Genomic DNA, 27,346 nt, shown 5'->3' with positions numbered 1-27,346 from the left:
ATATGAAGAGCCATTTGGCTCTACTGAACCAAGCCTAATGATCTGGACCTCTTAAAAGAGAAGGATTTCCCATAATGGACAGACATGGGCTGAGGAGACACAGGTAAGATCAGAATTTAACATGCTCAACCATGATATAACTGTAGTAAACCAAACCAGACCACTTTGTGGGAACAGACCATACAAGAGTGTTGTGTGACACCACTTATCCAGGCTTTGGACAGCTTTATTCATCTGTACCTGCTGCCATTTCTCTAAATTTTTAAACTTTTTTTGTTTGAATATTTCACTACTTTCAGGACATAAAAGTAGCTTAAGACTGAAGGAGGTTGTTATTTTTGCAACATAAATGCTTGACATGGTTGTAGCAAGTTCAAACATGGCCTTTTTGGTAGCGTTTCTCAATGCAGAAATCACTACCTGCCCCCCGATGGGAGATGATGCGCAGCGTGACATCATCTGCAAAGAACCTATATGCTTAAAAATAAACGATGAAACGAAATCCTGGCATGTCATTAACAGCACTTCTAGACGTAGAAACTGCCCCCTCATTCTATGGTCCAAACAGGTGTATAAAATAAGCTGGTAAAGTAGCTCATTCACCAGTTTATGAACAAGCCACAGCCATAGACAGCACAGCTTTCAGATGTCCAATGTCCTTCTCCTCTTCTCCTTCAAATCTGGTCACTCCTGGCTCCATAAAAATGTCATTGACTTCAGCAGGGCAGTCACAGAACAAATGATAGACATCACTGTGGCTGCATTATTTATACAGTCTATGTTTTGTACTCAATGCCTGGTGCTTTGTTGCTGCCCTGCTTTGTGTGTTGCTTTCAGGATATTTTGATTCTTAGGCCTGTCTGCCCTCCTGTTTCCCATTACTGCAGCCCCACCTGCTAATGCCTGCATGTAATCAAGATAATGCACAACTAATTATTGTATTAGACCCGACTGCTTTTTGCAATCTTTGTTTGGGTCCTTCTTAACTGTCTGGCGAGTCCGTCGAGACAGAAAAGTTAACTTGATTTTTCTACAACCATCCATGCCCAAATCAAAGCCTTCTAGAAGACCTCGGGGTCAAATAATTATTGTGTGAACATTTCATCGATTGTTTCAAGTCACATGTTCAAGGATTCAGTTTTGAGAGTATAATCTGAACCTTTAGATTAAGCTACAGTTATATCTTAATGAGGCACATTAACTTAACTCAGCACACATGCATCAGGGGAGTATCAATGTATTGACGGAGGCCTGTCTACCTCTGCTACTGTTCGTGGCTATATGCTTCCATTTCAGCTGGTTTCTTTGGCTCTTCTTCCTGTTGAGCTTAAGTTAGCACACCATAAACTGGTTGTACAGCTCTGTATATTGTGTGCGTACTCTTTGTTGGCACAAAAACAATGCACACTATCTCTCAAATAATGACTATATTTAAAATCAAATGACCACGCTGAAGCTGCTGCTATGTCTAAGCTAGTCAACAGGTCAAAGCCCAGTGAGGAAAATACATGCAGAACACCTAGTTCAGTTTGGGGCCAAGAGGTGTACGCAACTGGAAATAAGCCCTTACCACATTATCTAGAGGTGTGTTTCCACCAAGCAGTCCGGTTCACAGTTCTGCATGGTTTGGTTCAGTAAACCCTGATCTTGTTTCAACAGACATCCAGCCTCTCCCACCCTAGCTCTTTTAGAGATCCAGGTTCATTTGGGCCGGCTCAGCTAGCTCCTGTCCTTCGCATCAAAGAGCCAGCTCTTGGGACTGGCTCATTTATGAACCATGTATGACAACTAGGGATAAATGGTGTATGATTTTTGCTGATATTAGTAATACAGATATTTACAAGGTTATTTTAGTTGATACCGATACAAAAATGTAGTTCAGACCTAAAACTTTAGTCCTTAAAAACATACTTTAAAGTTAAAAGAATGACATAGGTTTCAGGCTGGTCCTGCCTGAAACTTCACAAACTTACTCATAAATACAGCTGATATTTACACCCAATATAGATATAGGTATAACTATAGATATAGATACTGGTAGAAATCAATACATCAGTAATCAACATTTATAAGCTAATATCTGCTGATACCGTGATCCTGATAATATTGTGCATCCTAATCACTACTGTTGGTAACATGTTCTTGAATTGAGTAGTCATTTCAATCTAACCCATACACCACTATGTTTATTTGCTTGATAACAAATTGCATTTCCTTTTAAGCATACCTATGACCAAATGAGGAAGAAAAGCTGTTCAGCTCAATATAAAACCTTCCATTTTCGGGTTTACTTATTATTTTCAAGGTTACATGGGAAGTAAAGATTCTTTTGACCAGTCAATGAACTGCAGTGGGTCTAGACCTAATGCTTAGGATCCAAAAGTTACATTTGGTACTAGGTCTGAATGATATACGGTATTCCTGTTGTCACGTGCACATGTACAATAGTTACATTACAAGGACATGGGATAGTCAGCTGACCTGGAGAACATCACGCAAACACTTCTGTGCTTTTGGATTTTAGCCAAAATCACACATTATCTTGTCTCTGTGAGAAACATGCCTTTGATTTAAAAAACTGAAATAATTTATATATGTAGCAGAGAGAAAAATTATCACAACATCACTCAGCCCTACTTGTTACACCAAGAGAAGGGTGCCAAAAAAGTAGTACAGTATGGATCAGTTATTTTGGAACCTTACTTAGCTTTTTACAAGAAATCACAAATGACTGCACACTGTACCAAACTGTATAAAACTGCATGATGGAAATGTGCCATAGGTGATTCAGTCCAACTTCAAAGAGTTTACATGGATAACAAAGTTCAGTTTTGGTGAAACGAACGCAATGAGTTGACTTTTTCTGCATGTAAATGCACTAATTATATATTTGGTGTTTTTATCAGAATGATCAAATAAATTATAATAACTATAATTAGTTTTCTGTAAATGCAGTGCAGCACATGCCCACTGTAGTGACTCAACAGATGATGCACAGTTCAGGAGCGGGGTCATCGTTGGTTATTGCTGATTAACTGCAGACAAATCTGTCAACACATAACTTGACAGACTGTGGGGAATAACATTGTTTCTTATTTAGAACTGATGACTGTGCAGACAAGGCAGACAGGCAGGTGTTTTACTGCGCTGACTCTTAGCTATCATCGTTTACAGATGCCAGATAGTTTGACTGCTTCCACTCCACATTTCAACAAGTGACTAAAAACTGAGCAACACCTGTGCATAAAATGTAGCATGCTTTGCCAAGTACCATGCAACAGAAAGGTTGACCTTAACTTCGAGTAAACTCACCTCTGATTTATTCGCCGTTCATCTTCACTCCCGAAATCCTGCAACACAGATAAGGGAAAAATATTAATATAATGTGGAACGAGCTTTGGCATTATTATGAAACATTTCAAGACAGCTCCTAAACAGAAGCAGCATGTTTGCATAGTTTATGTTTCGATCTAAGGATCTGATTTTTCCTTCATGTAAATACAAAGCCATATTTTCCACAAAGATGCATCATTTCTCTTTAGGTTTATTTTTCAAACAGTGTGCCTGCATTTTTTTTTATTTAAACAGGATATGTTCCAACACTGGGTGCCTTAGACTTTTTGTTACCATGTTATTGAAACAGGTAGAGATTCTTTTTAAGTTAAACCAGAATCATATCATAATTACAGTATCGTGACAACCCCAAGTCTAACCGTGAACTTCAGAGTCAATCATGTCTTTCTCATTCTCACACAGATGTCAAAATTTCCCTCCGAGCGAATACCGATGCAGCCACTGTGAATGCAGGTGTGTGTGTTATATGTATTTAATCTGAGGAGCCTGAGGAGCTCTGAGGACACTGAGTGAACAGACATGATCTGAATATTTCTTGACATGAAAAGTGAACATACTTAAACCAGACTGACTGTACGCAGCAAAGCACAGTCTGGTACAAATTACATGACAAGCACTTACATGGCAGGGGTATAATGGGGACTGATGAAGTGTGTGAGAGTTTTTGACACAAGCCAGCACACACTTTCACTACGAGTCAAAAGGATTGCCTAAGTATTTTATTTTTATTTTTATGGTAAAGGGCGTATTTCTTACCAAACAGTTAACAAGAAAAGGGAAGAGGTGGAGGGCAGGGGCACATTAAGAGAGTCTGGTGGTTATGCAACCAAACACGGCAAACTAACACTGTCAACATACCAGAGTTTAGAACGTTGATTTGATACAAGTAAAAATCCAATGATACTGATACCAGCTTTAATACTCACGCAAGAAAATTTAACATACCAGGCACTCAATGTGGAGTAAGTTCTTGTTTTCAATTAACATAAACTGCCAAAAAAAATAATCCTGGATTCTGTCTTTAACAAAATACAACAGAAACATTTCAGTAAATGCTGTCAATGCTTTTGTACAAGTCAGACAGTGTGCAGAAACTTCCAGAAAATTATGTTGCAATTGCAATGCTCTACATTCCTCTCCTAAGCGTCTATCTAAGGAAACAGACATGGTGATTCAAATTTTGGTAACTTCTGATATAACTGATCATTTAAATAACAGTGGTTGTATAACTTTAGGTTGGAGATATACTTGCTGTCAACTATGGGTATGCAAAGGCATGATGGCTGCCACGCATCCCCTGTGTTGGTTTGGCACATTAGCTATGCACATCCTCAGAAATTAACGCAACACAAATGCAACATGCTGAATGCTCATGAGTGGTAGAGGTAGAGAGTGGATGTGAGTGTGACCACAGCAGCAGGGAAAAGAAGAGAAAGTTTTAAGGACAAACTAATAAAGCAAGTAGGGATGCACAGACACCAGTATCAGTGTCAGTACAGAGCATAAGTACGCACACTTTGCAGATAATGTATTCGGTATGTAGCCAAAGTTGGAGCCAGGTCCGCAGTCTGCTAATATTTTAACAAAATGAGGTTGGAAACAAGTTGAGGAGAATAACAACTATGAATTGGCACTGATGAATACTCATAGTTGTGCTTGTATTTATACTGCGTGTCTGTCAAACCCGCTGGTATGAGAGAAGTGGACATTAAAATACCTGCTATAAATAATGGAATTAAACCTAGTGTCTTAGCTCAACAAGTGACAATGTGGTGACTTTCAGATGAGTGCAGCTGTGGCTACATTTGTATTAGTGTGTTTTTTGTTGTTGTTAATTACATATCTAATCAGTAAACTTTGACACAAGCTGGGACTCTGTTGTCATCAGTTGTAGTAATCATGACACCGAAGAAAATATTTGGCTAAAAGTCACCACAAGTAAACATGATCACAAGAAAAAGCAAAACTCCAGCTGACATGTCCATGTATGGAGGAAAATATTGGGCAAACGGAGTTCAGACATCATGATTTGATCTCAGAATTATCAACATTATCACCGCTGCCATGTTGTAGGTTACATCCCACTCATTATGTAGTTGTATGCAGGCTTAGATCTCTGGTGTGACCTCTAGGGGCTTCCTCCAGCCGCACGTCGCATACAGCCAAGAATATTTCCAAGAACGTTCATGGCGCAGCTTAATGCATGGAAACACAGGGTTAAACAGCTAGTGTATCTCTGTCCTTAAATCCTTAAAACCACATGGTATCAAAACACAGATATGTTGACAGTCTTTGAGCACATTCAGATTTAAATTCAATGATCCAGAAGATAACCTCTACACATTTACAATACATTTAAAAAATCTGACAACCACAAAGTTCAATAGCTTATGGCCTCAAACTAATAAGAGACCAAGCTAGTTAAACACCCCTGTTGTGACTTGAAAACTAGGGCTGGGCACTTAATCGCAAATAAGATTAAATCGCAATATGGCCTGCTGCAATTTACAAAGCTGCAATATTTCTTTAACTTAAAATGTGTTGAAACACCAGTTTAATGCATTCATTTTTTGCAGCAGCAGAGATTTTATGTACATTATGCAAACATTCAAGTATAATTTATTTAGAATGGTTCACAAAAATCCTCCTTTTGCGTTTTGTAAATGTTTTTCTTAATCAAAACAAGTGACATAAAATGATGATCCTCTTCAATATAGCAATTCATAAATAAAATATATGAGCAAAAATAACTGTAATTAGATTTTTTTTGTAATTGTTCTGCCCTAGTTCACTCTATCTAATATCGATGAAGCTTGGCATTTATTCACGGCAACACAGAGGCCAATTTAAATATGACATACTTCTCACTAATCCCTGCTTGCTTTAATGTTGATGCACCACGCTGCTGCTACTGGTAAAACTTCACCTCCTCCACCCCAGCTGCCTCCTTTATAGCTTAAAACTTGCTGCTCCCTCATATTCTGAGTCATGCAACTATAGATTATCTGCTCCTGAAAATAATTTTATTGTTTTCCATACACATTGTCCTAAATGTATCTATCTATAAGGGAGTTTGCAGCTATGCACTCTCTGGAAAGTCAATGCATGCTGTTAGACAAACCCAGGGAGCTTATTTTGAGCAGAGCCTTCTTCATCAAGTAAAACTACATATCCATTTTGCAATAAAATGGTAAATTGTATGATGAGAATGTTCTGCTTGAATTTGTTGAAAAATACATAAGATGAGGAACCTAAGAATAATCTCATATTAAATCGCAATAATTAATCGCCATAAATCGCCATAATTAAACAAGTACATGTTTTTATCCATTCATTATTCATTTCCTGCACCACTTATGGGGAGGCTGGGGCTTATCCCGCTGTTATTGGGTGAGAGTTGGGGGTACACCCTGGACTGGTCACCAGTCAATTGCAGGGCTGATATATAGAGACAAACAACCAGGCATGCTCACACCCACATTTACGGGCAATTTAGAGTCATCAGTTTACCTGACATCTAACAAGCATGTTTTTGGACCACTGGAGGAAGCCAGAGAAATCCACACAGAACAGCCCTGTCTGACCAGGATTCAATCCAGGAACCTTCTTACAGTGAGACAACAGCACTAAGCTCTGTACTGCCGTGCAGTCCTAAATGCTTTTAAAAAATTGCAAGCACACTGCTACACACTATCTTATTTGCACAACGAATGTTTCAATACCTACACTTTGCCGATGTTTATGTTCAATCAGCCAAAGGTTTTTTTTAGATTCCACTGATGAAAATAAGTGATTTTGTCAAAACCTTGTATTGTAAAGTTTTAAAAATGTGACATTCTTCAATTCTCACTTACAGCAGAGGCTGATTGTACAACTAAAAGGCTGACGTCACTGTAACATGGGCATGCTGTGTCAGTGTGAGTGAACCTTTACAGTCCTGATAAACGGAGACAGCAAGCTGAGAGCATCCATGATAAAATCCTGCTATTCAGAAAGTCAAAGAAAATTACTGGATGTAATAGAATAATTCTGCATGGGGATCATGTGACATTGAACTAATTTTGCATTATAGTGTATTAGGGTTAATCTCACACATAAACTGCCACATGCCAGCTTCTGCTAAATCTGTTTACCACCGATCGCTTGGCTCAAGCTCTCCTCCCTACAGTAGTACTCCACCACCCGCCCACCCCTCATGAGTAGATGACATCATAGCTGCAGCAGCTCCCTGCCAGCTGTATCTGTCACACCTCAACACGCCGCTGGACGACACGACCAACAGCAGCAAGATTATGATCATGTGCATAGAAAAACACAGCCAAACCAGCAAAATAAATCCTCTCTGAGCAATATTGCAACATTTAAACCTATGCATGACATGTTTGGTTTTGCTCATAATGTGTAAAAATAACCTTTGTAGCCCAGTTTAGTTTGAATTAAACCAATCGTTGGAGCTGTTGGTTGAAAATAAACCAGTACACCTGGTGTGTGTTCAAGTTAGTTTCAATGATATGTTAATACTGAACACCTTAAGGTGAGCTTCACTGTGTAAAGCTGGTACTTAGCGCCCTCCTCTGGCTGTAAGTTAAAATAGATGTGTGCCTGTTAAATAGCAAAAAAAGTCATCTTCAAATTGGATATAGTTTTGTGCAAAAGACAACCACTTATTCTAATAGTACGTACCAAGAAATCAATCAAGCTTTAACTACTTTTCAGTAGGATGGGATGGGATGGGATATGTTGAACTGGGTAAATATTTACACATGATGTGGGAGAGGGAACCATGGTGCATCCATGAGGGTTTTAGGAGATTGTACTGGTGTAATCTTGCCCATACGCTGACTGGAAAATGGGGCCTTATATATCTAACAAATTCAGTTTTTTAAACGTTAAGTTTTATACAGCATACCCGGAAGCACCAAAAGTTCCCCATGGCGAAGGAATAGGCTAGTGAAATGATTAAGATTTATCATATGAGCATGTTAGGAATAATGAATGCTGGGAGGAGGGAAATTTGTATTGGGGTCAGACCTGGCAACATAGGACATGTCTCATATCTGCTGCTGTATTGTATGTGAAATAACGGCTGTTGTGTTTTCTGTAAATATCCTGTCCTGTGCAAGAAATATTGCACCTTTTTAATTTGTTGAAAAGTGAATAAAAATTGAATTAAATTAAGAAAGCTCAAACTGTGATCCTTTGCTCATTAAGAGTAGTAAAAACACAAGTTTCAAATACATTTGCTTTACAATAATGATGTATAGCAGTCTTAGAATCTGTCCTATTTGTACTTGATGAACCACCAGGGCAGCACAATGGAAACTGGCATGTAACTATCCTGTGTGGCTGCTTCTTAATGCTGCCTGCTCCAGAAGAAATAGCCCAAAAAAGCAGACTAGTCCACCAAAATCTTTGGTTTCTTCTTGTTAAATTAATGTGACTTTAACGCTGCTTAACGGGGGGTAGCAACATAATGAGTGTCATAGTGTTGAGAACATTTTTGTCCGTATTTTTCAGATATAAAATACGTTATGTTGAATGACAGTCATAACATAAACCGCTAATGTTAGCCCCAGCTATATATCATTCATAAAGCACTTGTCACGGTCTACTGGCTCTTTTAAATTCTCTCCAGTTTTAACAAATTCTACCATATTTATAATTTAATTACGGTTAAAAGTGGGGATTTTATCAGCTGTGGTGTCATATAAACTGTGGGAAAATATCTGGTTATCAGGGACGTAGACGTTAGCTAGCGACTGTTAGCCAGACATAGCTAGCATAACAGCATACCAACGGCTAATTTAGCTTCAATCAAACGGCCCTTTCAGCTCTACATCTCCCACACCCTCAGCCTGTACGCTAATACCTCAGCACACCGGAGCATCGTGCGAGTTCACCACGTACTACGGACTCACCTCCCCCGCGGTGGTCGTTGCTGTGCTGGCGCTGGATGCGGCGCTCGGGGTCGGGGACCGCTGCAGAGTAACCAACGCCATGGCTGGAAGCTGAGGATGCACCGGCCGGCCGCTGCTGGGCCTGGTGAGCTGCTAGCTGCTCGGCTAACTGTTCATACACTGATGGAGAGAGGAGGGAGAGCAGACTGGTTATCATACAAGGCTCTGAGCTCAGGAAGTAATATTTCAGACCCTCTCAAGCCTGACAGCACTTCATTTATGTGAGTAAATAAACCGTAATTACTGAAAAATAATAAAACACATCAAACTCAGCATACCATCTATGAAGGAGTAGATAAAATGGCTTTGAATTGGACTTAAATACAGTTAATACAAAGCTCCTGTGAGAAGTTTTAGCTGGTTGAGAAATAGACTGAAATTAAACTTTTCCCCCCAAATACAAGCTTACCCCTATAATGCACTGTAACACAATACAAGTGTACTAATAAGGCGCCATTATGCACCTGTAATGCAGTTATAAATACTCATGGTTATTTTTAATTCTTTATAAGACTATTCTAAAATACACTATAAGGTATTTTATAAAGGCTTATCAGTTTGAAGTCAATGCAATATACAGAACTGTGCAGAATTTTTAGGCATGTTTGGTTAAAAATTTGAGGTTGAAGTAAGGCGGAGATGTGGCAAGTACGACACCTGAGGGCAACATCCTGAGACCAGGAAGGAGGTTTGACACAACCCCAGTCGTGCTCTGGATGTCCTTGCATGTTAGCTTGGAAAAATAAATAATGTATACAAATTAAAGTTGATGCTCATTATTAACATACGGTAATCAAGGCTGTGATAATTCCCTGCAAGGAAATCCAGTTTGCATGTAGTATACAAAAAGTATTATATATATATATATATATATATATATATATATATAAGGAGTGGGAGAAAAAATCGATACAGCATCGTATCGCAATATTTTGTCTGGTGATACACTACCGGTCAAAAGTTTTAGAACACCCCAATTTTTCCAGTTTCTTCTTGAAAATCATGACATTTAATGTGTCACTGCACTCTGAAATGAAAGCATAGTACAAATAAGCAATTGGAGTTTAAAAAGAAATCATGGAATCAATTTGTAGACCAAAATGTACTCAAAACTTTTGACTCATCAAAGTAGCCACCTTTGGCAGATATAACAGCTGAACACACTCGTGGCATTCTTTCTACAACAGAAATCAAATATTCTTCAGAAAGTTCTTCCCAAATCTGCTGCAGAAGTTCCCATAAATGTGTGGCACTTGTAGGTTGCTTTGCTTTCACTTTTCTGTCCAGTTCATCCCAAACCAGCTCGATGGGGTTTAAGTCTGGAGACTGTGCTGGCCACTCCATGTTTTCAAGCTTACCACCATGTTTTTTTTTTCCTGAGGTAGTTCTGGCACAGCTTGGACTTATGTTTTGGGTCATTATCTTGCTGTAGGATGAACCCCTGGCCAACTAGGCGCATACCAGAAGGTAATGCATGCCACTGCAGAATGCTGTGGTAGCCGTTTTGGTTCAGGGTGCCTCTCACTCTGTACAAGTCACCGATCCTGGATCCAGCAAAACAGTCCCAGACCATCACACTTCCTCCTCCATGTTTGATGGTTGATGTCATACACTGTGGAACCAACCTTTTGCCTACTCGACGGCGTACAAAGATCCTGCATGATGAACCGAAGATTTCAAATTTCGATTCATCGGTCCATAATACCTTCTTCCAGTCTTCAGTGGTCCAATGGCGGTATTTCATGGCCCAGGCAAGCCTCTTTGTCTTATCCTGACGTCTGAGCAGTGGCTTTCTTGCTGCAACTCGTCTTGTCAGTCCTGCAGCTCAAAGTCTCCTCTTCACAGTTGAAACTGAGACTTGCTTACTACGACCACTATTAAGCAGTGCTTGAAGCTGTTGTCCTGTGAGCCGCCTATCATGCAAGCTGTTTACTCTCAGAAACTTGTCCTCTGATTCAGTTGTGGCTTTGGGTCTGCCAGACTACTTCCTGTCAGATTTTCCCCCCAGTTTTTAAATGCCTTGAGATGGTGAAGGAAACTGTACTCACTGACACCTTGACTTTCTTTGCAATTTCTCTGTAGGAATGACCTACATTTTTAAGCGTTATGATGGTCTGTCTCTCTTCCATTGTTAATTGCCTTTTTCTCGCCATTTTTGTAGCAACGCACTACTTTCTGCAGTACAATACTGTTCAACCTATGCTCACGAGGGTATGGTACCACAGTGTGTTCCAATACTGCTTTTATGCAGACAGAGGGGGTTGTAAGTAATCAAGGAAACTTTGAACACCTGTAGGAATTAGTAGCACCAGCTTTTAAGGCTTGATTAACCTCCATTGCTGCAGAAAAGCTTTAAATTGTTAACCCAATTTCCATTCCCTGAAAAGGGCCTTTTTTGTATAATGCTGAAATGTAAATTATTTTGCAGTTTTTGGGTAACCTTACCTTTTTTTAACCTCTGGCAGTTCACCACTTACCTTTGTAGCATTTCAAGCCATTCACTGGATTCAAACGACTTGAATTGCAGTAAATAACTGGAAAAATTGGGGTGTTGACCGGTAGTGTATATCGTATTGTATCGTTGACAAAGTATCAATTTTTTCAGATTAGTTGCTAATATAAACTGTCTATGATAATGGAAAAATAAAATTAATTGTTTGTCCAGTGAGGTTAGCAGAAGTGATGGTCTTAGAGCAGGAGAAAGTTAGTACAACAAACATGGCAGCGCCAGGGGAAGGACATTAGGAGTGCAAGCAGGGCACGAATGAGATGAACATGACACATGAGGTTTGCAGGAAGTGCTGCATGAAAATAAAATGCAGCAGAAATACGACAAACATTTTTTTATTTTTTATTCAACCTTTATTTTACCAGGCTAGCCCCACTGAGATCAAAGATCTCTTTTTCAAGGGGGACCTGGCCCAAAATGGCAGCAATGCAGTTTCAAAATCAAACACACTCAAGCTCATACAGTACATAATAAACAACAGGTACATTGATAATAAGACGTCAGCTAAAACATTGGCATACAGACAGTTTGATTTCAAGAGTTTTCACTAAAGATTTAAAAACATTCAGAGACACCAGGTTCTGCAGTTTAAATTCAGTCTGCAGATTGTTCCATGCAAAAGGAGCAGAAAACCTAAAAGCTTTCTTTCCCAGCTCAGTTTAGACTTTGGGAGCAACAAACTGCACAAAGTCAAACAAACGCAAGTTGTGCAATCCATCCTTCACGATCAACAGAGAGGAAAGCTATTCCAGAATGTTGCCTAGAATGGTTTTATAAATGAAGACATACCAATGTCCAAGACGACGTGTGCTTGAAGAAGTCCAGTTGAATTTACAATATAAGGTACAATGGTGAGTAAGAAATCCACAGTTAGTGATAAATCTCAGAGCTCCATGATAAACACTATCCAACATCTGCAGACTCTGAGCAGAAGCATTCATGTACAATACATCACCATCGTCAAGAACAGGTAAAAAGGTAGACTCAACAAGTCTCTTTTTGACCATTAAAGAGAAACAGGACTTGTTTCTGTAATAAAAAACAAGTAAAACCTTCAGCTTTTTAGCAACATACTGAATGTGCTCCTTAAAAGACAAGTTTTCATCAAGCAACATCCCTAGATATTTAAAGGAAGAAACCAACTCAATTTCTTGACTGTCCTTTATAACAATTTTCCCAGGCAATATTCTTTGAACTCCTCTTGAGGATGTAAAGAACATGAGTTTAGTTTTGTCTGCATTTAAAACAAGCTGCAGCTGGCTAAGCTGATCTTGGACTAAATCAAAAGCATGCTGAAGATTTGCAAAAGCTTCTGCAGCTGTAGGTGCGCAGCAGTAGATTACTGTATCATCAGCATAAAAATGAAGTGAGGAATTGGGAACATTTTGTCCAAGCTAATTTATATATATAGTAAACAACAGGGGGCCCAGTACAGACCCTTGAGGCACCCCTTCTCAATTTTTAGTACCTTCGAGGTAACATCTTCTGATTGAACAGCCTGGGTTCTATCAGTCAGATAGTTAGAAAACCAACCGACAGCATGTTCTGAAAACCCAGTAGCTCTAAGATGGTTCAATGAAACACTGTGATCTACAGTGTCAAAGGCCTTGGAGAAGTCAATAAAAAGACAAACAACACTGTTTTTTGTCCAAGGCTTCAAGAATGTCATTCACAACTTTCAAGGCAGCAGTAGTCATACTGTCTTTCTTCTGAAACCTGACTAGAAATTAGACAGTAGCGAGTTCGAAGTCAAGTATTCTTTTACTTGCTCACTGATCAGAGATTCAAGCACTTTGGACAACACAGACCATTTTGAAATAGGCCTGTAATTGTTTAAGATATTTGGATCGCCTCCTTTAAAGGGGGGTTACAAAGGCTGATTTCCAATCAGCTGGGATTTTATTTACACACAGAGTAAGATTAAAAATATGACAAATTGGTTCAGTGATAAAATCTGCAGCAAGCTTTAAAAAGAAGGGCTCTAATCCATCTGGACCAGCTGGTTTGCGAGGGTTGAGATTTTTTAGAGCTGTTAAAACATCTAAAATAGTAAAATGTTCAAAGTTAAAAACTTGAGTTGATTGGCCAATCGGTTCACTAATTGGACGCAACAAATTAGATTTGTCTGACTTAAATTAAAAAACCAGAGGATATAAAATGCTGATTAAAAGAGTTTTATCAGTTACACTATGACCATCAATAACAAAGCTGGAAGGAAGGTTAATAGATGTGCAACGATTTGATAACAACTTGATAGTTTCCCAAAATTTCTTTGGATTTTTTTAGGTTTTCCGTCATTTTATACAGATAAAACTCAGCTTTTGATTTACGAATTAAAGAAGTGCATTTGTTCCTGAGCTGTCTGAAATGCAGCCAGTCAGACTCTTTTCCTGTCTTGCGTGCTCTGGCCCAAACCAGATTACGCTCATGCATCAGATCAGACATCTCACTGGTAAACATGAGGGCAAGACTAATGCTAAATCAGCTAAACAGTTGAAAAAATGGTATAAATTGCAATATATGGTATCGCAATACTTACAATATTGCAAAATGTTTAAAATCACAATAATATCAAGCTGTGACCCAAGTACCATGATGATATCGTATCGTGGGGCCATTAGTGATTCCCACCCCTATTATATATATATTATATATATATATATATATATATAAAATTTTGTGTGCTTTTGACATTTTGAACATCATGCAAACTGGCATTGAAAGGGTTAATTTCCAAAGAATTAATTTATATTTAATATATGATCACATCTTGATTGAATGATTTATTCAACTAAAGTGGACATATTTTTGTTGCAACTTTTTTCTACTGCTATTTAAGTATAGCATCGATTTTTGGCCACTAACACCCTGAGTGTAACAGTTTATTAAAATTATAAAATTTAAAAAAATTGCATAAAATTATTAGAAAGTTGTTCCTCATCATTAACATAATCAAATTTATTTAATGGGAATCCAGTTTGCTTATAGTATATGAAAAAAAAACATTTTCTGTTTTTTTACATTGTAAACAAACAGGATTTTTTTGCATTTAATCTAGCATTAAAGGGATACACTCCTATTAAATAAAAAAAAGTATTTAATCATTATGATTAGTTATGATCTTGATTTTTAAAAAAAAGCAAAAAAAAAAAGTTGGGAAAAATACATATTTTATTATTTTTATAGTTATTTATTTATGCTGCCATTTTGGGGTCATGAACACTGTGAGTGTAATAATGTATTTCACACCATCTGAGGGTTAATTGAAAAACGTTTTAAATGCTTATTGAAAGAGTAAAATCATCATTGATGAGTTAGATTTTTTTTATTATTTCTGCACAAAAAAGAAAATGCATTAATAGGTCTGTGTGTAAAATGTACACAAGGATATCTCTGCTGCAAAATATTAAAATAAAAATGGTGCTTGATTTGGATCATTGACACACACCTCACCTTCAAGAGACATTGCACCTCCAGTGATTTCAAAATTGTTTCACTGATCAGTGGTCTGTAGTGAATGTAAAGAAAAAATAGAATATATTTTATTACTTAGTTTTTCAGTCAAGTTATTAACATACCATCCAGTTCTCTGTCCAAGTATTAAAGTAGTGTTTCCCAGTTCATTACACTGGACAGGAAGTGTCATCAGGTCCCTAACAGGTGCTCCTGCATGATGACTGTGGTTACGTAGTTTTTAACTTTAACTCAGCCTGATAATGATACGTCTCCTGGTTTTATATTTGCTCAGTGAAACAGAGATCCCACATCGTCATGCGTGCATGGCTTTACATGGCTCTGACAGATCATACATGTTGCTGGGTTACCGCTGGTCCCGCCCCCTGTTACGTCACCGCTGGTCCAATGCATGCTCCAGAGTTGTGGCCAGAGTCCCACATAATCTGCAGGGTGGTCGAGCTGTGGACTGAAGGTAAAGTTGGCGTTCAGAGCATTTAAAGAGTCAGTTTGGTGTGGATTAGGCTCCATGTGCCGTCAGTCTGTTCCGTTATTCGTGATTGTAAAAGTTTTCCACGTCAGTGATCTTCTCAGAAATGTTATCGCTCCGTTACATAATATCGCCTTCTACTCTGCTATTATAAACTGTCTGCAGCTCATGGATTACTCAAAGGTAGCATGACTCAACCCTGTAGAATAATTGAATAGTTATCTGACATATTAAAGTCCTTGTAGCCTGATATTTACGTGTCTTGGAAACGTCACATTTCTTTAAATGTTATTGATTACTAATCTGTTTTCAGCTCATCGATGAATTGTCTTTTTATTGTCTTTGTATAGTAGAAAAAAAACAAACTTTGACGTACAGCAGCCTACGACAGCAAACCAATGACAACAAAATTACGAGTTATTATTACAATATATCAAGGTTTTTATAGTAAAGTAAATCTACCGAATTAACTTAAGCTAAAATATATAAATTATTAACTGACACTAAATAAAAACAAAGTTTTCCCAAAAAATTGAAAAACTTAATTGTGTGCTGACAAAACTAACTACAACCAAACAAAACAAAATAATAGATACAAAATCTCCCTAGTTTTAGTCTTTGGCACAACCATACTGACTGACATGTAGCCAGAGGATACACTATTTATTTGAATGTATGTTCTTTTTCCCTTTTTTTTTTCTAAATCATATGATTTGTATTTTTACTTGCCTCCTTTGGGTCTGATATCCCATATAGATATCTGATATAGATATTACATATTACTGAGGGGGAGAGGACTAATACTAAAAGTAATGACTTTTTAACAAAACAAAAACTAAACTAAATAAACAAAGCTTAAAGTAAATAAAAACTAAACTGAGACTGATTACTAAATAGAAACTAATGGAAATTCCAAAACCTTGCAACAAAGGAATAATATTAAGACATTCTATGTTTCTTTTTTTTTTTTTTTTTTCATTTTAATGAAAAAAAAATGTGACCATCTACAGTCCACAATATCAACAAAATATTTAAAGAATCTGGACAAATAGCTGTACATTAGGGGCAAGGCTGGAAACCAACATTTTATGCATGTGACCTTTGACCCCTCAGGGAGCACCACATTAAAAAATAGCATCACTCTGTGATGGATATTATATTGTGGGCTCAGGAACACTTCCCTAAACAACTTTCAGTTCGAATTCATCACTGCATCTACAAATGAAAGTGAAGACTCCACCGTACACCGCTCCAGCCCACTTCTCTGAACCTGATCTCATCTGAGATGGATTGTCGTAACGTGGAAAAGTGTGCTGATGGAGTCCACATTTCAGAGTGGTTTTTGAAATGGCTGTCGAGTCCAAGAGGCTTACAAGGACAGGACTGCCAGGACAGGACTGTAAATGAGGCAAAGTTCAAAACCCGGCATCCGTGATAGTGTAGGGGTGTATGAGTGGCCATGGTTTGGGTAACCTGCACATCTGTGAATGCACATAAATACTGAGAGCTTCATACAGCTTTTGGAGCAACATATGCTTCCATCCAGATGACGTTTTCTCAGCAAGACCATGCCAGAACACATTCACCATGATTTACAACAGCATGGCTTCACAATAAAAGAGGGCAGGGCTTAGACTGGCCTGCATGCAGTTCAGCTCTGCCTAAAGTAAAACATGCACTGCTGATCAACTGAATGAGCATATCAAGCAAGAATGGGAAAGAGTACCCCCTTAAATACTGAAACAGTGTCTTACAGATGCTTACAGGGTGTTGTTGGAAGAAAAGGTGGTGGAACACAGTGGTAAACACGCTCCTGTCCCGGCTTTTTGGAACATGTTACATGCAAATTCATAATGTGTGTATATTTTCAAAAAAACAACAAAGTTTATCAGTGTGAAAATGAGATACATTGTCTTGGCAAGCTCATTCTGTTTTGTTACTCTCTTTTACTTTTCGAACTCAGAAATCTCCTGAGAATTAAACTGTTAGCTAAACTACATAGAAGGCTAAAATCAACACAAACACTTCTGTCCACTATAGTTGCATCATAGTAGTCACAAAACCACAAGAGGTCAGTGGGAGTGTCACAGGTTTGTCTGAGGCTGTAGTGAAGGCTAAGGTCCAGTATGATTATCTATTCATGGTGTTAGATGTGGGACACTTTTGAGAATGTGAATGTTTTCTTTAGTGTTGATCCAGACATGCGGGTTGCAGTGATTGGAGCTGGGGTTATCGGCCTGTCGACAGCTCAGAGCATCTATGAGCAGTATCACTCCATCGTCAGTCCGCTCACCATCGAGGTTTATGCAGACTGTTTCACTCCTCTGACCACCAGCGATGGAGCCGCCGGCTTCTGGCAGCCATATCTCTATGATAACGGCAAAGTGGAAGAAACGTGAGCGCATATTATTTGAACGTTTTTTGTACACTTCATCTCATCATCAAATAGCGTAATGTTGTATTTGTTGTCCCTCTTAGGAGATGGAATAAAGAGACATTTAACTACCTGCTGAGCTGCCTCAGTTCACCAGAATCAGTAAAAATGGGCATATTTCTTCAGTCTGGATACAACATCTTCAGTGAGCCTGTACCGGTGAGTCCTACCAAAGTAAACCTGACCTCATAGATAAGACTGACCTTGTGTGACAGACTTTTACAACCCAGAGCAAAGAGACAGCATGCTGTTACAACCTCTTATACAGTTAAAGTATTACCTAAGATAACTTATTCATGGATTTATCACACACCAGTGCAACGTCTACCATAAACACAGCCTGTGTGGATTCTGCCTGACTGAAAAAGGAGCTTTGTTTAGCTGCACAAACATGGCTGCACACAAAAAGAGAGAGGCCTCACCGAGGGCTGACTCTCAGACTCATGGGTTAATTGGATTCTGTTTGGTGGCACAAGCATGATTCAGATTTGTGGTCCTGCAAAAGAACAATTTTTTTGTAGTAGTAGCACAGCACCAACTATAAATGTAGACCCAGTTATAACCAGTTCATTTCATATTCTTTGATCCACCTATTAAAACAGGTTTGTAACCACAGGAAGGTGAATACCCATGGTTTACCACTGTAAAAACATGACACAAGAACAGTTTTAAATGCAAAATAGTACAATTTTAAAATGCAATAAAAGGGTGCAATTAATCCTGAGATTAATCTGGATTAAAGAATTATAATTTTTGAAAGCCCTAAATTTTAAACTTTGGTATAAGCTGGGACCGTACTTTGTGTATATAATAATTTTTCATGATTTTCCCAATCATCCAATGTAAAGACAACAGAAATATTACCATTTAAAAGTACATGGTATTAAAAGTACCTAATACTAGAGTAATGTGGTCCTCCTCTTTCTGTCTTCAGGATCCATCATTTAAAGACATCGTCCTGGGATTCAGACGACTGACAGAGCGAGAACTTCAGATGTTTCCAGGATACAAGTAGGTTCCTGCCAAAATGCCTTGCAAGAGAAACATTCAAATAATCAGCTAAGAGTTAGATGGCTGACATTTTCAAATGAGGCTAAAGGAAGAGTTGTTGGGATATAACAGTGCTATTCCATTAGTTTTAAATGACAGACAGTTCCTAAGAAACAATCCCAAAGAAGGGCCAGAGAGATATTTCATAACATCCGATGGTAATTTTCAAGAATTCAATCAAAGTGTTTTGGATTTTTTTCTCCTTTGCGTGTATAAATGGCTTCTTCTTTTGTCTTCTTTTTGTCTAAAATCTATGCCACTGCTAGTGATGCTAATTTAGTGCTTTCTCATTCTATAAAATCATGTAAAATCATGTCATGTAAAAAATGCAGTATCAAAGTTAGCACCAGTTGTTCTGAAATGCCTTATGAAATCGTATTTCTTGTACACCAGTGTGCACTTACTGCGGAGTGAGCACAGCTCACACAGATAACAGATATGAACAGATATGAAAGCATACTTCTCTGTCTATTTGTAGTTGAATTATATGTTCTCTGCATCAGCTTTTTGTCTTGTTTTGAGTAGAAAGAGAAATTCTTTGTGGCTTACATGGACACAGGTGATGAATTTGTGCACTGAGACACAGTGGAGAAGAGAAGTGCGTGTTTTTGGCAGGAATGAGAAGATTTCTATAAATAGGGATAACTTGCAACACCATGAGGTGGGAATCATGGGACAAATAAATCAGGGAATTAATGTGACAAATCATCACACAAATGAAGTAAATGCACCTTGTTTAAAAATGTGTGGCTCATTTTTAAGTATTAGTAGTCTACTCGAAGGCCCACTAAAACAACCTCAGGGGCCTGATCTGGCCCAAGGGTCTCCATTTGCATAGCCTGGGTATATAATGACAAAAAATGCATACATAATAAAAATACTCCTTCTGACTCATTTTATGTTGATCATACTACCTAAACAACTCATCAGATGGATTATTCTATACCTCTAGTTCAATATATAACATATCTGTCTTTTCTAATATTTCCAGCTTTGGTTGGTTCAATACTGCTCTAATGGTGGAAGGTAAAACATACTTACCTTGGCTGATGGATTGGTAAGTCAGTATTTTATTTTACCTGATATAAATAGTCCTGAGATGTTGCACTAGTTAGAGTAGAGTAGGACAACATATTTTTGTCATGCAATTCAATGAGCACTCAGTGGTGCCAAAAAAAAAATCACTGATTTAGTTTTAAAAAGTACAGCATTTTGAGATTGTATCGCAGCGTATGAAATCAGATTATGTTACATCGTATTGCATCTTATTGTTTCATATCATATTTTAGCATATTTTATCATATTTTATCATATCGTATTCTATCCCATTTATCATAACATATCCCCTCATGTAACATTGTATTATATTGCATCATACAGCATTGTATAGATTTGCTTCTTGTAACATTGTATTGCATGGTATCCTATTGCATCATATTGTTTCATATTGTATTGAATCGTATTGCATTGTATCACATCGTATCGTATAGTATAATTTAGCTCCACATCATATTGCTTTGTTGGGTATTGCCTTATATCACGTGGTATAATATTGTATTTTATCATATCTCTTTGTATCGCATATTGCATCGCATCCATTTTTTACACTGCTTAACCCACTGGGGGTCCCAGGGGGCTGGAGCTTTTCCTCAGCTGTCGATGGGTGAGAGGCGGGGTACACTCTGGACTGGTTGCCAGTCAATTGCAGGGCTGACATATAGAGACAGACAACCAAGCACACTCACACTCACACCTACGGCCATTTTAGAGTGATCAGTCAACCTAACAAGCATGTCTTTGGTGGTGGGAGGAGGCCACGAATGCACAGGGAGAACATGCAAACTCCATACAGAAAGGCCCTGACCAGGAAGTGAACCAGGAACTGTTTTGCTGTGAGGCAACAGCTCTAACCCTGCACCACTGTGCAGCACATCAAGTATAACACATTTTATCTTTATCACATCATCAAACATTGCACTGTATCCCATCAATCTGCATCATACTGCAACACAAAATATCAAATCGAAAGGCATTGTATTGCATCATATAAATTCACATAGAATAGCGTCACACTGTTTCGTATTGTATCACTTCATATCATATTGCATCATGTACTTTTGCTTTGTGTTGCATTGCATCACATTGTATCGCATCGTCAAATGTATTGTGTTTTTTTTTGTGTTGTATTGCATTGTATCATTTCATATTACATTGTATATATTGTATTATACACTATATTGCCAAAAGTATTCACTCGCCCATCTAAATAATTGAAATCGGGTGTTCCAATCACTTCCATGGCCACAGGTGTATAAAATCAAGCACCTAGGCATGCAGACTGTTTCTACAAACATTTGTGAAAGAATAGGTCGCTCTCAGGAGCTCAGTGAATTCCAGCGTGGTACTGTGATAGGATGCCACCTGTGCAACAAGTCCAGTGGTGAAATTTCCTGGCTCCTAAATATTCCACAGTCAGCTGTCAGTGGTATTATAACAAAGTGGAAGCCATTGGGAACGACAGCAACTCAGCCACCAAGTGGTAGGTCATGTAAAATGACAGAGCTGGGTCAGTGGATGCTGAGGCGCATAGTGTGCAGAGGTGGCCAACTTTCTGCAGAGTCAATGGCTACAGACCTCCAAACTTCATGTGGCCTTCAGATTAGCTCAAAAACAGTGGGTAGAGAGCTTCATGGAATGGGTTTCCATGGCTGAGCAGCTGCATCCAAGCCATACATCACCAAGTGCAATGCAGAGCAGATGCAGTGGTGTAAAGCACGCCGCCACTGGACTCTAGAGCAGTGGAGACGCGTTCTCTGGAGTGATGAATCGCACTTCTCCATCTGGCAATCTGATGGATGAGTCTGGGTTTGGTGGTTGCCAGGAGAATGGTACTTGTCTGACTGCATTGTGCCAAGTGTAATGTTTGGTGGAGGGGGGATTATGGTGTGGGGTTACTTTTCAGTTTGGACAATTCCATGCTCCCAACTTTGTGGGAACAGTTTGGGGATGGCCCCTTCCTGTTCCAACATGACTGTGCACCAGTGCACAAAGCAAGGTCCATAAAGACATGGATGAGAGAGTTTGGTGGGGATCAACTTGACTGGCCTGCACAGAGTCCTGACCTCAACCCGATAGAACACCTGGGATGAATTAGAGCGGAGACTGAGAGCCAGGCCTTCTCCTCCAACATCAGTGTGTGACCTCACAAATGTGCTTCTGGAAGAATGGTCAAAAATTCCCATAAACACACTCCTAAACCTTGTGGAAAGCCTTCCCAGAAGATTTGAAGCTGTTATAGCTGCAAAGGGTGGACTGACGTCATATTAAACCCTGTGGATTAAGAATGGGATGTCACTTAAGTTCATATGCAAGTCAAGGCAGGTGAGCGAATACTTTTGGCAATATAGTGTGTATTTTATTATATTGTGAATATTGTATCACATTGTGTCGTACATGTTGTATGACTTCCTTGTGATTCCCGCCTCTTGGGAAACAAACAGAGTTTTTAACCATTAACTGCACTCTTTGTTCCATCTTTGTCATGATCACTTGTTATGTTTGAAGGGTCTCTCTTTATCTCCTTTTTTTGTTTTTACTGTGATTTCTTTGTAACATTACATCAAAATTCATGTGTTTTATATATAGTTTGAGATAACTGGTTCTTATTCAGTGAAGCTCTAGTTTTATGAAGTTCTTGATATTAATCTTCTTTATCATCATAGGTTGAAAGAACGAGGGGTAAAATTCTATCAAAGGAAAATAAAGTCCTTCCAGGAGGTTTGTATTTTCCAGACTTTCTTCCTTAGCTCAGTGGAGACTGTTAAAGTCTTCTGACTTTTGTCTGTTATGGTTTTTGTCCGTACTCAGCTGGCAGAGAGCGGAGCAGATGTGATCATAAACTGCAGTGGGCTGAGATCAGGAGAGCTGCAGCCTGACCCTGAGCTTAAACCGGGCCGCGGTCAGATCGTCAAGGTAAGATGGAGGAAATTTAGCCATCTGGAAGAGTGTTTATTCAGTGAGCTAAAGGACAACTATGGAAATGTTGGAGTATATTAGGGCCATTTAAAAAAGATAAATGAAGATGCATGAAAGGTAGCTGTACATTTCTGTTGAACAATTTAGACTTTATAATCTCAAAACTTCTGCTTTATGTTTTTTTTGTAAATTTACAGCTTAAAATCCCAAATCTGGAGTTTTGCTTTTAAATTCAAGACTGTATAATTTTTACTGTTTTCAAATAAGAGGGTTTATTTCCATGAAAATTCGCAATTCCTGTTTTATTCTTTATACAGCGCATTCATAAAGTATTCAGACCCCCTTCACTTTTTCCAATTTTGTTTAGATGAAGCCTGATACTACAGTCATTTAAATTCATTTTTCTCTCATTAATCTACACTCAAAACTCTATCATGACAAAGTGAAAACTGAATTTTAGAATTTTTTACAAATTAATTAAAAATAAAAAAACAGAAATATCACATTGGCATAAGTATTCAGACCCTTTACTCAGTACTTGGATGAGGCACCTTTGGCAGCAGGACTCTGGCTGGGCTCCTTAGGACATTCACAGAGTCGTCCCTAAGCCACTCCTGTGTTTTCTTGGCCATGGTCTTGGGTTTACTGTCATGTTGGAAGGGGAACCTCCAGCCCAGTCTGAGGTCCTAAGCGCTGCAGAACAGGTTTTTCATTCCCTCAACCCTGACTGGTCTCCCAGTCCCTGCTGCTGAAGAACATCCCCCACAGCATGATGCTGCCACCACCATGTATGTAGCAGGTGATGCGTGGTGCCTGCTTTCCTCCAGTCATAACGTTTAGAATTTAGGCCAAACCATTCAATCTTGGTTTCATAAGACCAGAGAATCTTGCTTCTTACTGTCTGAGAGTCCTTCAGTAGCATTTTGGCTGACTCCAAGTGAGCCTGATGTCATCACTGAGGAGCGGCTTCTGTCCAGCCACTCTCTTATAAAGCCCAGATCAGTGGAGGGCTGCAGTGATGGCTGTCCTTCTGGAACTTAGTCCCATCTCCACACAGGATCTCTGGAGCTCAGTCAGAGTGACCATCGGGTTCTTGATCTCATCTCTTACTAAGACCCTTCTCCCCTGATTGCTCAGTTCAGTCGGATGACCAGGTCTAGGTCAGAATAACTTTTTTATCGCCTTCTCCAGATCTGTGCCAGTCAACAATCCTGTCTCTGAGCTCTGCAGTTCTTTTGACCTCGTGGCTTGGTTTTTGCTCTGATATCATTGTCAGCTATGAGTTCTTCTATAGAGAGGTGTGTACCTTTCCAAAACATGTCCTATCAGGTTAATTTACCACAGGTGGACTCCAGTTAAGGTGTAAAAACATTTCAGCAAATATCAGAGAAATGGGAGGAACCTGAGCTACATTTACAGTGTTTTTACAAAGGGTCTGATATTACTGCAATATGAGTTTTCAGTTTTTTTATTTTTCATAAATTTGCCAAATTTTCTAAAGTTCTGTTCACACATTGTCATGATGGGATACTGAGCACAGATTAATGAAAGAAAAATGAGTTTAAATGACTGTAGCATCATCATCTCAGTAGGCTTGTCTCATTGATTGATTGATTGATTGATTGATTTCAGGTAGATGCTCCGTGGCTGAAACATTGGGTTCTCACCCATGATATGACAAAAGGAGTCTACAATTCTCCGTACATCATTCCAGGGTAGGTTTATTCACATTAAAGGTTTCAGGTTTTTATAAATACATCTTTTATCCATTGATGGCATCAAAAAAAAAAAAAAACTTAAAAAGACAACTTTATCATAAAATAGGTGTGTAGTAGAGGGGCAGCACGGCGGTGCAGTGGTTAGCACTGTTGCCTCACAGCAAGAAGGTTGCTGGTTCGCTTCCCGAACAGGGCCTTTCTGTGCAGAGTTTGCATGTTCTCCCCGTGCACACATGGGTTCCCTTCGGGTACTCCAGCTTCCTCCCACCACCAAAAAACATGCTCATTAGGTTAAGTGATCACTCTAAATTGGCCATAGGTGTGAATGTGAGCATGCTTGGTTGTCTGTCTCTGTATGTCAGCCCTGCGATTGACTGGCGACCAGTCCGGGATGTACCCCGCCTCTCACCCAATGACAGCTGGGATAGGCTCCAGCCCCCCTGACCCAGAACAGAACAAGGGGCATAGAAAATGGATGGATGGATGTGTAGGAGAGGAATGAATATCACAAATAAAAAGATTTTCCTAAACACTGAATTGCACAAAAAAATCTGACAGTGTTTCAGTTCAAAAGCCAGTGTTTTTGTGCAATCCTGACAGTTTCTGGAGTTTTCTTATTATTTTCTTATTCTTATTGTAATAAAATCAGGGAGGTTCTGAATAGAGCTTTTTGAGAAATTTTTGTTTTTGTTGTCTTGTTTAAATTTTAAATTTTAAGCGTAGAGCATGTGCACTTGAGTTTTAGTTGTAGTTTGTTCTTTTGCATTCTTTTTAGTTCTGTTTCCATGTTTTTTGTTTATATCATAGCCGTTTGTTTTGGATTTAAAGAGTTTTTGCCGTACGACCAGGGTTTATTTCACACGTGTCTGCAGGAGCCGTCTGGTGACTGTCGGTGGATGTTTTCAGCTCGGTAACTGGAGTGAACAGAACAACTCCATCGACCATAGAAAGATCTGGGAGGGTGCCTGCCAGCTTGAACCAAGTCTCAAGGTGAGATGATAAAAATGAGTTTATGTAAGAGGCCATAAAAAGAATTATGCTACTCTTATTAATTATTTACTGTGAGACATCTGAAGTGCTTAAGCATTCAAGTGTTCAACATTTAGCTTTGTATATACTCAAACTTAACTTTCCTCACTTATTTTAGCACCAGGACTAACACTGGTGGCCAACGTACACAAATGAAGGCATGCATGCTCAGACAGCACACTGGCTTTCATGTCAACATAGAGACTATTATAGTAGTTTCATTTATATGCTCAAATCTCAGTAATGTTGGTAATGCAGAGTCTCTTGTTCAGCATGCCAGGATAGTGGAGGACTGGACAGGCCTCAGGCCTGTTAGAAACAAAGTCCGGCTGGAGAGAGAGACCATACAGAGTGGAGGAACCAGGATAGAGGTAAGTTTTATTTCTTTTTATACATTTATTTTTCAGTTGCACAACAGTAGAGGTGCAAGTAACACCAATAAAGATTAACAGTAAAAAAATCACCTTAAAGAAGCTCTTTAACCCTGAAAATACTCCTCATGTATCAGGTCCAAAGTCTGCTTTTGTCCTTAGAGAATCTTACCTTTAGTCCAAAGGTAACTAGACACCGATAAATCACTTCAGCCGTTGAACCTTCTAAATATCCTGCCTGTCTCTCAGGTGATTCACAACTACGGCCACGGAGGCTTCGGACTCACCATCCACAGAGGCTGTGCCATGGAGGCGGCAAGGCTCTTTGGTGGGATCGTGGAGCAGAAAGGAAAAGGTCCAAAAGCTCGTTTGTGATTTTGTTTCAGAGACTAATGATCAGAACCCTCCTTTTTTCAAACATCCATCAGTGCCTTCTGGCTTTAACTCAATAAACTTCTTTCTATTTTTGCAACTTAAAAGGAAAATATTTTGCAAGCTTTTGCAGGTGTTAAGAATTTTGGACAAATACCACTTACTTCTTCTTGAAAGGGGGACACTGTTTTTAAATAAAGATTTTCCTCATTAATACACTAACTTGCTTTCATGGTAATCATCATTAACAAAGACCTAAACAGAATAAAACTAGAATGTCAAAAAAGTTTTATTTTGTTGAAATAAAAGTCTTATTAACAGATTTAATCATAGTCAGAAAAATGATCCCCAACTGAAGCATTGTTTGAAAATAAAATAACTAAAAGCTAATAAAATTATGGAAAAATATCTTTAGTTTGTGTCTGTTTATTTTATGTGTTTGCTGAGTAACAGTCTAATGTGGATGGTTTTTATTCTTCATTTTTTATATTTGAATTTATTTTTTTAGTATAGTGTGATGTTTAATTGTGCTTTTAAGGCTCTCTTTTCCTGACTGGTAACCTTCACTTTGAAAAAAAGCTTAAGCTATTAGGAAAACTTGCAACTTTTAAACTCTGACTAACCTCGCAAAGCA

General features: G+C 38.6%; 2 protein-coding genes across 3 annotated transcripts in view; one reads left to right on the top strand and one right to left on the bottom strand.

Moving 5' to 3' along the window:
- The window catches only part of ssh1a (slingshot protein phosphatase 1a), a 65,306-nt gene extending 55,907 nt beyond the window's left edge, over window positions 1-9,399 (bottom strand). Inside the window, exons 1-2 of the mRNA XM_041786676.1 lie at window positions 9,273-9,399; window positions 3,313-3,350 (exon numbers count right to left, since the gene is read on the bottom strand). Coding sequence (XP_041642610.1) covers window positions 3,313-3,350; window positions 9,273-9,353 — 119 coding nt within the window. The 5' untranslated portion in view covers window positions 9,354-9,399. The remainder of the gene's footprint in view (window positions 1-3,312; window positions 3,351-9,272) is intronic.
- LOC121509370 (D-amino-acid oxidase-like) lies at window positions 9,369-27,120 on the top strand. 2 transcript variants are annotated; one of them, XM_041786680.1, is made up of 11 exons: window positions 9,369-9,532; window positions 17,952-18,158; window positions 18,242-18,356; window positions 19,132-19,208; window positions 20,239-20,304; window positions 22,970-23,024; window positions 23,115-23,219; window positions 24,855-24,937; window positions 25,813-25,930; window positions 26,242-26,340; window positions 26,590-27,120. In XM_041786680.1, exons 1-11 carry the CDS (start codon window positions 9,369-9,371, stop codon window positions 26,713-26,715), a joined length of 1,215 nt encoding a protein of 404 aa, XP_041642614.1. In that variant the 3' UTR covers window positions 26,716-27,120. The 2 variants fall into 2 exon arrangements, with proteins under 2 accessions (XP_041642614.1, XP_041642613.1); XM_041786679.1 differs by lacking the exon at window positions 9,369-9,532 and adding an exon at window positions 15,632-15,748.
- Window positions 27,121-27,346: the final 226 nt, after the last annotated feature.

This window comes from Cheilinus undulatus, linkage group 5, assembly GCF_018320785.1.
Source record: "Cheilinus undulatus linkage group 5, ASM1832078v1, whole genome shotgun sequence".
NCBI lineage: Eukaryota > Metazoa > Chordata > Actinopteri > Labriformes > Labridae > Cheilinus > Cheilinus undulatus.
This window is presented reverse-complemented; position numbering and strand designations above follow the sequence as displayed.